Below are 14,792 nucleotides of genomic sequence, written 5' to 3'. Positions count from 1 at the left end.
AGTTGGTTTTGTGCAGTTGTGTGCAAGGTCAGCGGTTTTCCTCGTTTAGCTCTACAACAAGCTACATGGGGGTGGGGGGGGGCAGGAGAATGGACTCTTGTAGGGAGGCTTGGGACCGGTGACAGTGAGTCAGTGGTGAGTGCGGCCAGGGGCATGGAGGAGCGAAAGAAGATTCCATGGGAGGTCAGAGGGTGGGGCTGGGGCATGGAGGAGTGAAGTGGGAAGGGGTAGTGGGAACAGTCAGTCAATCAAGGTAAGAATATATACTCAAGAAAATGAAGGGCAGTGTCATTACAGTCCAAATGTGTTTCCATCTCAAAGTGTTAGCTGGCAGTGCCCTTTCAGGGCTTTGAGTTCACCTACAACATTTCAGTTATCCTTGCTGAGAATGATCTTGGATAATGTCCTGTACAACAGGAGGCAGGGTCAGCTGAGCCTGCAAGTTCAGCCATGTCCCAGAGTGGCGAGTACAACACTGGCCACAAACCTGAGCATCCAATAAAGAGTGAACAAAAAACACACATTGTTTCTTCCACAATAAAAGGAGATGTCCCTAACTCCCCTATAACCATCAATGCATGCCAACGATGAGGGTGACAGTACATTTAGCTCTCTGACTAAGCTGGTCTCAACAAATAACCATGATGCACATATGAATAAAGTGAAACCAGTGTGAAATATTTACAAGTGAAATTTAATTTTGAAAAAAAAAACACTCCTGCAATCTTTGTGCTCTCGATTCTTATGTTAATGGAAATGGAGTTGGGCAGGAAAGCTTTGGCCATGATGCAGAACCTCCATGTTTGTCCAGGAGGCTCTTTTATAGCCCACCTGGACCCTGCAGCATTGTCAGCTGACAGCAGGTTTCACCGCGTGTTCACACGAGTCTCCAGTACATGCCGCCAGAATTTTAAATTTTAATTGTAGTCACGTGGGAAAAGGGAAAAAGAGCAGAAATGGCGTACACTTCCGGTTATGTCTTCAGGAAGGGCATGCTGTTGACAAAATCTCTCCAATAAAGTCCCAAAAGCACGAATGGTGTCTCACCCCCCTCGTGCTTATGAGAAACCCTGGTGATGGGTCGATGCCCAAATACCGTCACGTTCTAGAGCCATTGAGATGATGATCTACAAGAGGAAGGTGAATCAAGGTGTTTTATTTCACAATTCCAGGCTTGTGTTTTAAAAGCCTGTGAAATGTAGAGAGCAGGGGAGGAATCCCAGAGGTTTGGAGGGGAGACTGTCAGGTGTGTAAGGATTCCACCAGCTTGTAAGGGAGGTGAGGACAGGGGCGGATTTACAATGAAACACCCCGTGCCGTGGCATGGGGGGCCCCCCCCAAAACGAATGAGTTTCAAAATATTCAATCCGGGTGCCCGAACTGATGCTGCGTTTGCAAAGTTAAAAAAAGGAAGCACCGAGTAAATGAGTTATTTTTGGGACTAAGTCCCTTGTGTGACGGGGATGACAGACACCTGGGGTGGTCTCTGCAACATCTCTGCCTCTGATCAGCTACAAGAACATACCTGAAGAAAACACCTTTCAGATGCACTCGCTTTACTGACAAATTATTATTTCGTAAAGCAGGCCTGTCTCTGTCCTGTCAAGCCTTAAATAGTAAGACTCTGCTATTGCACCAGGAAAGCGATGCTGAGAAAAGTAAGCTTGAAAAGGAGATTGAAATGTTCAGAAATGATATTAACAGATAGCTAGGAATTGCTCCTTTTCCAACCAGGTTGCTGCAGCAATTATATTTCATCCTTTTTTTTGATAAATCCCTCTTCTCCCACATACACACACTCTCTGATACAAGGCATGCCACATGCTAACAAACCTTGAGCAGCCCGCTAGGGTGGGGCACAGTGAGCCAACTCGCTTTACCCAACAATAGTCAAGTCCGTCCACTCCCCTCAGCCCATGATCGCCAATGCAATTTGGGAGCTCACTCACTGGTTGTTTGAATGAATCGCCAGGGCCACAGGTTAAAGGTGTCAACAGTGACTCCAGTACTAGCAGTCTGGCCTCTGGGTCAGACGGTTGTGGGTTCAAGTCCCACTCCCGAGCAGACAGACACTCCAGGAAAGTGCTACTGTGTCAGAAATGCCACGTTTTTGTATGTAAAAGATCCCATGAGGCTGTTTTGAAGAAGAGCAGGTGAGTTACCCTTGGTGCCCTGGCCAATGTTTATCCCTCAATCAATATCACACAAAAAGCAGATTCTGGGGGAGCTTACTGGGTGCAAATTGGCAGTGACGTTTCCCACATTCCCACTTCAAAAGTACTTCATTGGCTGTACAGCTTTGGGACTTCCGGTGGCCGTGAAGGATGCTATATAATTGCAAGTCTTTAAATTTTGGTATGGCTATGAGGCGGTTTTAAAAGTACCAGCCCACCATGCTGGGACAGGAGGAATTGTAGCCCCCACATACGCTTACAGCTAGCTTCTTACCTCAATAATGCCAAGTTAGACTCAAATGACATGAAATAAATGGAGACAAATTCGCCTGGCACTGCTCTGGGCTACTGGTTTCATTGTCATGTCTTCAGAATCATTCCTTGGCTCTCACTCCAGACATCGTGTCCAGTGCAGAGACACCAGAAACTGGATTGGAAAACGGGGCCGTGGTTGGATGTTGGAGGGAAGATGCTGAGCCGTCCCAGAGTCTCACTCTGCACATTCCCATTCTCTCTTACTAAAATCAGCAAGCTTTGATGGAGAGAGGAGTTTCGGTAAAACCTCAGCCAGTTTGGTCAGAAGTTGAAACATTGATGCCGAGCAGAGTTTTGATTTTAATTTAAATGATTGTAACGTGGGCCGGCACAACAGCTGCTCATGCTCTTCCACTGGGCAACACTTGAGATTTTCCAGTGAGTGATGAGATCTCAGCAAAGTGCAAGGTTTCTTGGGTTTCCCAGGTAACAGATGTGTTGTCAGTGCTGTTTTGCCTCAGCAAACTGTTGGCACCGGAGCAGGGCTCCAGTCTGCTGCCTCTGAACAAAACTATACCAACAGACTGACATGTTGATGTTCAAGTGGACATCTAGGCAGCTTTCCCCTCCCACCTGCAGATACTCTATGTATAATCTATCCTTGGTTTTTGGCTTTTCTCAAAAGCAAGTTTGCCTCATGTCGCATCATCATTACCATCATTCAGGCAAAAGGTAAGCTTGGATTTCAACAAGGCAATTATTCATATAGGCATGTTTTTACAAGTGAACACATACTGATCAATTTGTGTATTTTGAGAGAGGGGATCATTTCCACAGTCTAGAGGCCCAGGGAATGAATTGCGCAATCGTCTCAATTTCAGTGAGGACATAGCCAGCCAAGGGAGTGTGCCATGCAAGTGTTTCTCCATTAATAGCATGAACAATGGTATACTGTTGATAAAATACTTTCCCATGTTGCAACTTTGTATGACTGGTTCCAAGACAGACAGGCTCATCTTTAACAGCCTCAGGATGTCCCAAAGCACTCCACAGCTAATTAAGTGCTTTTAAAGTGTAGTCACTGTTGTAATGCAGGATGTGCAGCAGTCAATTTGTGCACTTCAAGGCTATGCAAACAGCAATGTGTTACTGCCTAGACATGGTCACTAGACAGGGAAAGGCCTTGGTTTAACCCTTCATCCAAAAGATGGCACCATTGACAGTGTAGCACTCCCCAGTTCTGTTCTGAAATGTCAGCCTGGGATTATTTGCTCAACTCTCTGGAGCAGGGCTTGGAATACAACCCTCTGGCACTGAGGCAAGGGTGCAATCCACTGAGCCAAAGCTGGTATCCTACAAATTAATTACCATCATTCAGGCAAAAGGTAAGCTTGGATTTCAACAAGGCAATTATTCATATAGGCATGTTTTTACAAGTGAACATGTACTGATCAACTTGTGTATTTTGAAAGAGGGGATCATTTCCACAATCTAGAGGTCCAGGGAATGAATTGCGCAATCGTCTCAATTTCAGTGAGGACAGTAATCATTACGAACTTTATTCTACCACATTTCAGATGACCTTTTCTGTATGTACCACACACAGACACTTCACTTCCACCCAGACATATTGAACACATTAAATCAAATAACATTAATAACTAGCTTCTACTGAACCACCCATCAGTCAGCTGAACTATTGTGTTCATAAGTACAACAGCAAGATACAAAAAACATCCAAACTTTAAGACAATAACTGGGGAGAAATAAGGATTCTTTTTTAAAAAGAGACAGCCATGCAGGGAGTACTGGAAAGTACTTCCTGAAAGGGCAGTGGAAGCAGATTCAACAGTAACTTCCCAAAAGGGGAATTGGAGAAATCTTTGAAATTGCAGGTCTATGGGGGAAAGAGTGTGGTTCTAATATGATTGCCTTTTTGAAAAGCACAAGGGCACATGAAAGGCCTCGACAGACCACAGCCAATTCAAAAAAGCTGCATATATTCTAGAACACAAGATACTAACAGAGTTTTGACGACTTCATAAACTACTTCTGCTTTTGCTGTCATCAGAATTTATTGGGAAACATACCAGCCCAGCAGCTCGAAGGGAAACTCAATGCTAGGGCTTAGCAGAAGTGATAAAAAACACTCCACGGCCATCAGTTCAGCTCATTTATAAATATTATCCAAGGCCACAGAATTATAATACGCCTTTTAAGTTAAAATTGAATTGAAAAAAATCTGTGCATCCGTTGTCCCACAGGCCAATTATGTGAAATTAAGAATCAGCTACATTGGATTGCTTTTCCACTTTATAAAGCACAATGAAACACAAATTGTACACCATCTACAAGGAGGATGAAAGGACGCAGAAGGGAACAAGAATAATTCCAAACGTAGCATACAATGAACTACAAGAAAAATCTGTTATCAGTCTATGCAGCTGGGAGCAAAGATGCTCCAAGGAACTTCACTGAAGGATAGAGATTAAAAAAAGATTCAGATATTAGATGAAATATCACCATAAAATAAGGCAGGATAGAAAAATCATGGTTATAGATATAAACTAGACTAAACCAGATATAAGAAGTAAAAAGACTAGTGTTTTTACACCACCTCAGGACATCCTGAAGTGCTTTGCAGCCAATGAAATACTTTTTGAAGTGTAGTCACTGTTGTAAAGTAGCCAATTTGCACACACCAAGGTCACACAAATAGCAATGTGATAACAGCCCCAAGGTCATGAAAAGAACTATCTAAATCCAAGTCATCCTTTTTTTCCTTTCCTCAATATAAATACAAGAACAATCATTTATATAGCACCTTTAATATATTAAAATGTCCCAAGGTATTCACTGGAATGTTAATCATTCAAAATTCAACACCAAGCTACATAAGGAAATATTAGGACAGGTGACCAAAAGCTTGGCCAAAGCATTAAGGAGCATCTTAAAGAGGAGGAATGGAGGAGAGGTTTAGGGAGGGAATTCCAGAGCTTAGGAATACACATCTGAAGGCACAGCCATCAAAAAGTGACGCGATTAAAATAGAGGTGCCAGAATTGGCGGAGTACAAAGATCTCAGAGAATTGTAGGGCTGGAGTGGGTTAGAGCGAAAGGGAGAAGGTGAGGCAATAGGTTGAGGGGGCACGGGGCAGGGAGATTTGAAATCAAGGATGGGAACTTTTAAATTGGAAACATTGCGGGACCTGGAGACAATGTAGGTCAGAAAGCACAGGGTTGGTGATAGGTGAACAGGACTTGGTAACAGCTGTGATATAGTCAGCAAGAGTTTTGGGTAAGCACATGTTTATAATGTAGGACGGAAAATGGGAGGCCAGGCGCAGAGCATTGGAAGGCAGTCTAGAGATTACAAAGGATGGATGAGAATTTCAGCAGCAGAGACAGGTGATGTTACGGAGACGGAAGCAAGCGCTCTTGGTGAGACAGTGGATGAGTGGTTGGAAGCTCACCTCTAGACACCAAGGTTGTGAACTGTATGGTTTGGAACTTGTGGGGGTAGTCCAAAAACAAATGTCTTTGGTCTTCCCAATCTGAAGCTCTCAATTGAGTGAGTTACTCACCAGTCATCTGGTTTGACTGCATCAGGGTCAGCAATCTTTGGTCTCTCATCCCAGTCTTCTGGTTTCTGATCATCCGGATCTTCAATCTCTTTCGGTGGATTAATAGGAGGAGTCATGTCTTCCAGAAGGTTGCCACTATTGACAACAGTTTGGTCAATCAGGACTTGGAAGGAGTTGTCAGGGTTGAGCACTACCATGGGAAAAAGCAAAAAAAAAAGTTAATTTAATACATGCTAAATTTATTTGGTTTTCCTATTTACAACTATGCATCTCCAGCAAAGCAACAGTCTGTACAGTCCAGATCGTCCATCACTCGATTGTGGGTCTTTGCAAGGGATCGATGCAACCAATAACAGAAACTTCAGTCTGTTTCCTTACACCTTTTCCATAAATCCCAAAACTCCACTCAGAGATAGCATTGCCATCAATCATTACCAAATAAAACTCATACCAGAGAAAGAGAAAACTGGCCCCAGCTATAAGGACATTGAGATCATTCCAACAGTTTCAGTTATATATTGCTTAGTCACTATATGCCTGTCACATGTTAAAATTGAAATGTTGTCATCTGTGTTTTCAAATCCCTCCATGGCCTGGACCACCGCTCCTACTCCTGCCCCCCACCACCCCACCCATTTCTGTAACCTACTGCAGCCCTAAAACCTGGTGAGATCTCTATACTCTTCTAGCTTTGGCCTCTTGCACATCAGACTTTAATTGCTCCACTATTGGCTTCCGTCCCTTCCGCTGCCAGGGCTGCAAACTCTTCACCTCCCCCTCCTTCTGGAGGACTCTGCACTCCTTAAAATCTTCTTCATTGGAACAGGTAATCAAAAGCTTGTGTCTGTGTAGCTTAATGCTAGGTTTTCTGATAATGTTCATACAAAGCACTTTTATTGAGAGAAGCATGCTTTATAACTGCAAGTTATTACTGTATTAACATGTTCACCCCTCCCCCATTACAATTCAGTTACCATTCTGCGAAGGTCAAGAAATCAGCAGGCTGTTGAAAGACCCCCCCCCCCCCATTCAAATCAATCTTTATCCACTCACATGGTAGTGAACTCCCAGCAGCAATATGCCAAAAACACATTGCATTCCTGTCAACTCTGGCCCAGCTTTCTTTTAGAGTTTTAATTGCTGGACTAACCCTGGTGCAAAATTTAGTCTGAAACTCAGTAATACAGGTGGTTATTCAGCCCATCAAATCTCTGCGGACTCTATCCAAGAGCAATTCAGTGAGTTCCACTCCCTTGCTCTTTCCCCATATCCCTTCAATTTTTCCTCAAGTATTTTTCCAATTCCCTTTTGAAGGCTATTAAAATCCATATCCATCACCCTATCAGGCAGTGCATTCCAAATCCTAACCATTCGTTGTGTAATAAGATTTTCCTTATGTTGCCTCTGGTTTTTTTGCCAATCGCCTTATATCTGTGCTCTGATTAATCAAACTCGCAGCCATTGAATACAGTTTCACTATTTACTCAATTCAAACCTTCATGATTTCAAGCATCTATAAAATCTCCTCTGCTCTAGGGAGATCCAACACCAGCTTCTCCAGGTCATTCAAATAACTGAAGTTCACCCCAAAAAATAGAAATATGGCCTAAAGCTCAAGTTAGGTACGTTGCAGATTAGTAACAGGCCTTTTCATTGACTAATCATTTTGGGTCAAGAACTTATAAGTTCATAGGAAAGAAGAGTACAATTCTGATCTTCATTATCACTACCATTAATGGATCTTGACCCAGCGATGGTGAAGGAACATCCAAGTCAGGATGGAGAGACTTGGAGAGAATTTGCAGGTTTTTAAGTTGAATTTACAGGATGAGGGCATCACTGGCTAGGCCAGCATTTATTGACCCTAATTGCCCTCGAGAAGGTGGTGGTGAGCTGCCTTGAACTGCTGCAGTCCCTGTGGTGTAGGTATACCCACCAGTGCTGTTAGGGAGGGAGTTCCAGGAATTTGACCCAGCGACAGTGAAGGAACAGCGATATATTTCCAAGTCAGGATGGTGAGTGGCTTGGAGGGGAACATCCAGGCGGTGGTGTTCCCATGTATGTGCTGCCCTTGTCCTTCTAGATGGTAGCAGTCATGGGTTTGGAAGGTGCTATCGAAGGAGCCTTGGTGAGTTGCTGCAGTCCATCTTGTAGACACAGCTGCCACTGTTCATCAGTGGTGGAGGGAGTGAATGTTTGTGGATGGGGTGCCAATCAAGCAGGCTTTGTTCTGGATGGTGTCAAGCTTCTTGAGCATTGTGGGAGCTGCACTCATCCAAGCAAGTGCAGTGTATTCCATCACACTCCTGACTTGTGCCTTGTAGATGATGGACAGGTTTGGGGAGGCAGGTGGTGAGTTACTCGCTGCAGGATTCCCAGTCTCTGACGTACTCTTACAACCAGTGTTTATGTGGCTAGTCCAGTTCAGTTTCTGGTCAATGGTGACCCCCAGAATGTTGATAGTGGGGGATTCAGCAATGGTAATGCCCTTGAATGTCAAGGGGTGATGGTTAGATTCTCTCTTGTTGGAGATGGTCAGTGCCTAGCACTTGTGTGGGATGAATGTTACTTGCCACTTGTCAGCCCAAACCTGGATATTGTCCAGGTTATGCTGCATTTGGACATGGACTGCTTCAGTATCTGAGGAGCTGTGAATGGTGCTGAACATTGCAGCAAACATCCCCACTTCTGATCTGATGTTGGAAGGAAGGTCATTGATGAAGCAGCTGAAGATGGTTGGGCCTAGGACACTGCCCTGAAGAATTTCTGTAGAGATGTCCTGGAACTGAGATAATTGACTGCCAAAAACCACAAACATCTTCCTTTGTGCTAGGTATTTCCCCAACCAGCGGAGAGTTTTCCGACTCCCATTGACTCCAGTTTTGCTAGGGCTCCTTGATGCCACACTCGGTCAAATGCTGCCTTGATGTCAAGAGCAGTCATTCTCAACTCACCTCTGGAGTTCAGCTCTTCTGTCCACATTCGAACCAAGGTTGTAATGAGGTCAGAAGCTGAGGTGACCCTGGCAGAACCCAAACTGAGCATCAGTGAGCAGGTTATTGCTAAGCAAGTGCCGCTTGATAGCACTGTTGACAACCCCTTTCATCACCTTACTGATGGGGTGGTAATTGACCAGGTTGGATTTGACCTGCTTTTTGTGAACAGGACATTCCTGGGCAATTTTCCACATTGCCAGGTAGATGCCATTTTTGTAGCTGTACTGGAACAGCTTGGCTAGGGGCGCGGCAAGTTCTGGAACACAAGTTTTCAGTACTATTGCCGGAATATTGTCAGGGCCCATAGCCTTTGCAGTATCCAGTGCCTTCAGCCATTTCTCGAAATCACGTGGAGCGAATTGAATTGGCTGAAAACTGGCATGTGATGCTTGGGACCTCAAGAGGCCGAGATGGATCAGCCACTTGGCATTTCTGGCTGAAGATTGTTGCAAATGCTTCAGCCTTACCTTTTGCACTGATGTGCTGGGCTTCTCCATCATTGAGGATGAGGATATTTGTGGAGCCACCTCCGCCAGTGAGTTGTTCAATTGTCCACCACCATTCACAACTGGATGTGACAGGGCTGCAGAGCTTAGATCTGATCCGTTGGTTGTAGGATCACTTAGCTCTGCCTATTGCTTGCTGCGTGGCACGCAAGTAGTCCTGTGTTGTAGCTTCACTAAGTTGACACCTTAATTTTAGGTAGGCCTGGTGCTGCTCCTGGCATGCCCTCCTGCACTCTTCATTGAACCAGGATTGATCCCCTGGCATGGTGGTAATGGTAGAGTGGGGGATATGCCAGGCCACAAGGTTACAGATTGTGGTCAAATACAATTCTGCTGCTGCGGATGGCCCACAGCGCCTCATGGATGTCCAGTCTCGAGTTGCTAGATCTGTTTGAAATCTATCCCATTTAGCATGGTGGTAGTGCCACACATGATGGAGGATATCCTCAATGTGAAGACAGGACTTAGTCTCCACAAGGACTGTGTGGTGGTCACTCCTACCGATACTGTCATGGACAGGTGCATCTGCAGCAGGCAGGTTGCTGAGGAGGTGGTCAAGTATGCTTGTGGTGGTGCCTCTCATGCATCTGCTACCCTTGTCCTTCTAGTTGTTAGATGTCGCAGGTCTGGAAGGTGCTGTCGAAGGAATCTTGGCAAGTTGTCATCTCGTCAATTGGTGCGCATTGCAGCCACTTAAACTGTATGCTTCCTATTCTGCAAGCATTAGCAACATAGGATGTTAGAACAGGAGTTGGCCATTCAACCCTTCAGCCTGTTCTGTCATTCAATGAAATCATGGCTGATCTATGACCTAACTCTCATACCCAACCTCTGGTTCGCAAAACCTATCAATCTCATTTAAAATCAACAACTGACCAATCATTAACTTTGAAAAAGCAGTAGAAATTTGGAATACTTTTCCAGTGTACAGGCACCACACCTTTGGAAGGATATATTGTTCATGGATGGGGTGCATTGCAGATTTACCAGAATGAGACCTGAACTCCAAGAGCTGTTACACAGCGAGGTTGCAAAAAACTAGGGCAAAGCACATCAGCGCCAGGGGATTTACTTGCACTGGGATGAATTGTGAAATCATATTGGAAGTGCATGCATTTGTGGCCTGTCTGCCTGCCCACCTATGTGAAGTCCATGCAAAGCCTTCATTCAACCACACCTGGAGTACTGTATACAGTTTTAGGCACCTCACCTTAGGAAGGATATATAGGAAGGATATATTTTAGTGTACAAGTGTTTCCTAACTTCACTCCTGAAAGGTCTGGATCTATTTTTTATGCAATAGCCCCTAGTCTTAGACTCCCTAACTAAAGGTAGAGAGAAACTACTCCCATGTCAGTTCCCCTTAATATATCTTTATGTCAAATCTTTAATTCCAGGGAACACAATCCCTAGTTTATGCAATCTCTCCATGTAGCTTAACCCTTGGAGTTCAGGTCTCATTCTGATAAATCTACATTTCACTCCTTCCATGAGCAACACACACTTCCTCAGGTGTGGTGCTGAAAACTGTATACTATACTCCAGGTGTGGTCAAACCAGGGCTTTGTATGGACTTCACATGGGCAGGCAGGCAGGCAGGCAGGCCACAAATGCATGAACTTCCAGTTCAAGGACATCCCCTGGTGCTCATGTGCTTTGCCTTATCTAACCTATTATAGATAGATCCTCACCACTCAGCGCAGTGGGAAATTAGACCTTCTATCATTGGCAAATGTCTCCTTGCTTCACGACAAGCTCCTGTTGAGCAAGGCACAGGGTAAAACACCGAGTGTCAGCCATGGCCCAAGTGGGTAGCATTTTCACCCGAGTCAAAAGGTTGCGATTTCGAGTCACCCCAGAGACGCGAGCACAAAAATCTAGACCGACGCTTCAGTGCAGTGGAGGTGGCGTATTTCAGATTAAACTTTAATTGAAGGCGCCGTTTATTTGCTCAGATGGATCCACGGCCACTTTTTCCAAAGGAAAACAGAGGAGTTATCCCCATGAGCTGGGGCCAACATTTATCACTCATCCAGCATAGATTTACAAATTATCTGGGAATCACATTGTTTTCCTTTTTGTGGGAGCGTGCCGCGTGCAAATTGGCTGTTTCATTTCCTACGGTACAATAAAAAGTTTCAGGTGGCGAGGACGGAGCTGCTGATAAACAGGGCCTTTGGCTGAGCAATACCTAGTGAGTAGACAAAAACAGAAATACCTGGAAAAACTCAGCAGGTCTGGCAGCATGGGCGGAGAAGGAAAAAGTTGACGTTTCGAGTCCTCATGACCCTTCAACAGAACTAAGTAAAAATAGGAGAGGGGTGAAATATAAGCTGGTTTAAGGATATATTTCACCCCTCTCCTATTTTTACTTAGTTCTGTTGAAGGGGCACGAGGACTCGAAACGTCAACTTTGTTCTTCCCCGCCGATGCTGCCAGACCTGCTGAGTTTTTCCGGGTATTTGTTTTTGTTTTGGATTTCCAGCATCCGCAGTTTTTTGTTTTTACCTAGTGTGTAGAGGTGAGTCTTCTTGTCAGTGTAATAGTTTTTGAGGTCCACGTCCGAACGTTTTGCATGTTTCTCCTCGTACTGTCCGGTTTTGGGGTTCTTGTGCCTGAAGATGAAGTGGAGTTTGTAATCTTCACCACACTTGTCTGGGCCAAACATGATCGTGTACGGAGTTTTGTCATAAAATTTCTCCTGTGAAGTAAGAACAAGTAACCAGATTAGAATTTGTTAATAGATCCAAATCTGTTGCAGGCAGGAGACAAATCTTGCTCAGTGCCCTTTGAATGTGATGATCAAATGAAGGGATTGAAGAATGATGGATTCATCGCCCTCAAAAACAGAGGTAGGAGGAGGAAGTGGGAAGGAGTTGATTGCTCCTGAAAACGTGACAAAATAAACAGAGAAAACATAAATCCACACATGGTGGTATCAAGCAAGTACGCGCTCATCCAGTACAAAACACACTCAGACCACAAATACCAACAGAATAGCCATAGCACTGGAGAGGCAGTGATTAGCTGCTGCTGTTAAATATTTCACCATGCATTAGATGGTAGTGGCCAGTATCTTTGGCGCATGTTGGACCACTTAATATCACAAAAGCCCAACTACTTACTGAGCTAGAATTACACGATGCAGCTAACCCATTTAGTTATATATGCCCCAGTGGCGGGTAAACACACTATATGGCATGGTACTAAGATGCACACACCAAGGTGGTCATTGGGTTTGGTGACAAGTAAAACCCAGTTAAGCAAAATTTCAAATACAATCACCAAAAAATTTGCTTAACCATTGAGACGTACTAATTCTGAACTACTTCCAGTAATACAGTTTTATTAAAAAACTAATACACCTCCAATATTTCTTCTCTAGCTCACCCAAACAAAAACAGGACATCTTAATGCTGCCACTTTCTTAATGTAGGAGACACGATGACCAATTTGAGCATTGCAAGGTCCCACAAACAGCAACATGATAGTTACCAGATAACCTCGTTGGGAGGTATTATTTCAGGCCACTGGGGAGAACTGCCTCGCTCTTTTTTGCTTAAAACAACATTGGCTGTGAGATCATTTAAGTATCCTCCCGAGGGGGTGATGGGGCCTCGATTTAACATCGCATCTGAAAGACGCCGCCTCCGACTGTGCAGCACTCCCTCAGTACTGCACCAGACAGTACCTTTCATTTGGTTCAGGACACGAGACTCAAAATCTGACGCGGATATTTTAAAGATGACATGAAGATAATGTTTAGCTACAGAGGGATTCCACCAGCAAGTAAGCAATCGTTAGACGAGCTCAAAGAGGAGTACTGAACTATTCCCAGCAGACATGCAGTGGAAACAAAACCCTACTCACCAGAATTAAGTCTTTGCTTTTCGAAAGTAGCTTAATATATGCCCCGCCACATTCAATTCCATTCTGAAAATTCACTTCATACCTAAAAAGTGTAATTTATTTTGGAAACAGAAAAAGCAAGGTTTCAAGCTGAAACATTTGTACTTTGTAACAATGGACAAGTTGCAAGTCCAACATCTAGGTTACAGTTGCACAGATACCGAACACTCGCCATTTATACAAAAAAACAAAATTTTTTTTAATTAATTTGGCGTGCGCAGATGGTGAGGAACATCTGAACTTGATCTCACAACACTTGTGCAATTTTTGATGGCTAGTGTAGGCATCAGGAGTGCCCAGGTCAGCCAGGTACAGAGCAAAAAAAAAAGTGAAGCTCCCTATGACATTGAGCTGAATTTTACAAGGAACACTGGACCCCAACTTGGGGGGGTTAAAGGCGGGTCCTGAGCCCGCACTTGCCGGCAGTGGAATTCAGCAATTTTACCACAGGCACCCTCCAAATTGGCCACCTGCGATTTGATTGGATGGCTGGAGGGGTCCATGATGCTGTCGACCCAATCACAGGGCCGGCACCTCCGAAAATTCAGCAGCACCACCGGGAGAGATGGCTGCTGCTGAGGCAGGCAGGAGACAGTGGTGTAGTGGGTAATCACTGGACTAGCAATCCAGAGGCCCAGGCTAATGCTCTGGGAACACTGGTTCAAATCCCAACATAGCAGCTGGTGGAATTCAGTTAAATTTTTAGTAAAAAAATCTAGAATTGAAAGCTCATCTCAGTTTCGTCGTCACTTTCACTATCAATCGTTGTGAAAACCACCTGGTTCACTCATGTCCTTTAGGGAAAGAAATCTGGACCACATGACCAGACCCACAGCAACGTGGTTAACTCTTAACTCCCCTCTGAAATGACCCAGCAAGCCACTCAATTCAAGAGCAATGGCAAACAAATATTGGCCTGGCCAGCGATTCCTATAAAAGAAAAAAAAAATGACAGGCAGGAGACCTCTGGAGCGGAGCCAGGTTAAGTTTTTTTTTAAAAAAAGAAATCGCCATCAGGTGTTAGGGGGGGCCAAACCCCTTCGGGAAGGTCACTGGGGCTGCAGGTGCTGCCCTTCCTATCCACAGCTCCTTCTTCAGTCTGCGAGACTTAGCCTCCCAGCTGCAGACCAGGATGGTGTCTCCGTTTAGTGGGTGACCTCCCCACGTGACAGGGATTGCCCCGCTGTCAGCGGAACAGCGACGGCGACAAAAAAAAACAGCTCCCAATCGGCCCTTTAAAATGTTAAATCTCCACATTCAGTTCCACTGGTGGGAAAATACCCCCACGGTGAAACTGATGCAACCCAGCTCCCCCTGATTTTAACCCCCCCACCACAACCAATTTTATGGTGATTTACTGGCAAAAGA

General features: G+C 44.6%; 1 protein-coding gene across 1 annotated transcript in view; it reads right to left on the bottom strand.

The window, feature by feature from the left end:
* Positions 1-14,792, bottom strand: part of canx (calnexin) — a 61,647-nt gene that overhangs the window by 20,991 nt on the left and 25,864 nt on the right. The window contains exons 6-8 of the mRNA XM_078551148.1: positions 13,386-13,467; positions 12,024-12,216; positions 6,014-6,203 (exon numbers count right to left, since the gene is read on the bottom strand). Coding sequence (XP_078407274.1) covers positions 6,014-6,203; positions 12,024-12,216; positions 13,386-13,467 — 465 coding nt within the window. The remainder of the gene's footprint in view (positions 1-6,013; positions 6,204-12,023; positions 12,217-13,385; positions 13,468-14,792) is intronic.

This window comes from Cetorhinus maximus, chromosome 10 (assembly GCF_964194155.1).
Source record: "Cetorhinus maximus chromosome 10, sCetMax3.hap1.1, whole genome shotgun sequence".
NCBI classification, from domain to species: Eukaryota; Metazoa; Chordata; class Chondrichthyes; order Lamniformes; family Cetorhinidae; genus Cetorhinus; species Cetorhinus maximus.
This window is presented reverse-complemented; position numbering and strand designations above follow the sequence as displayed.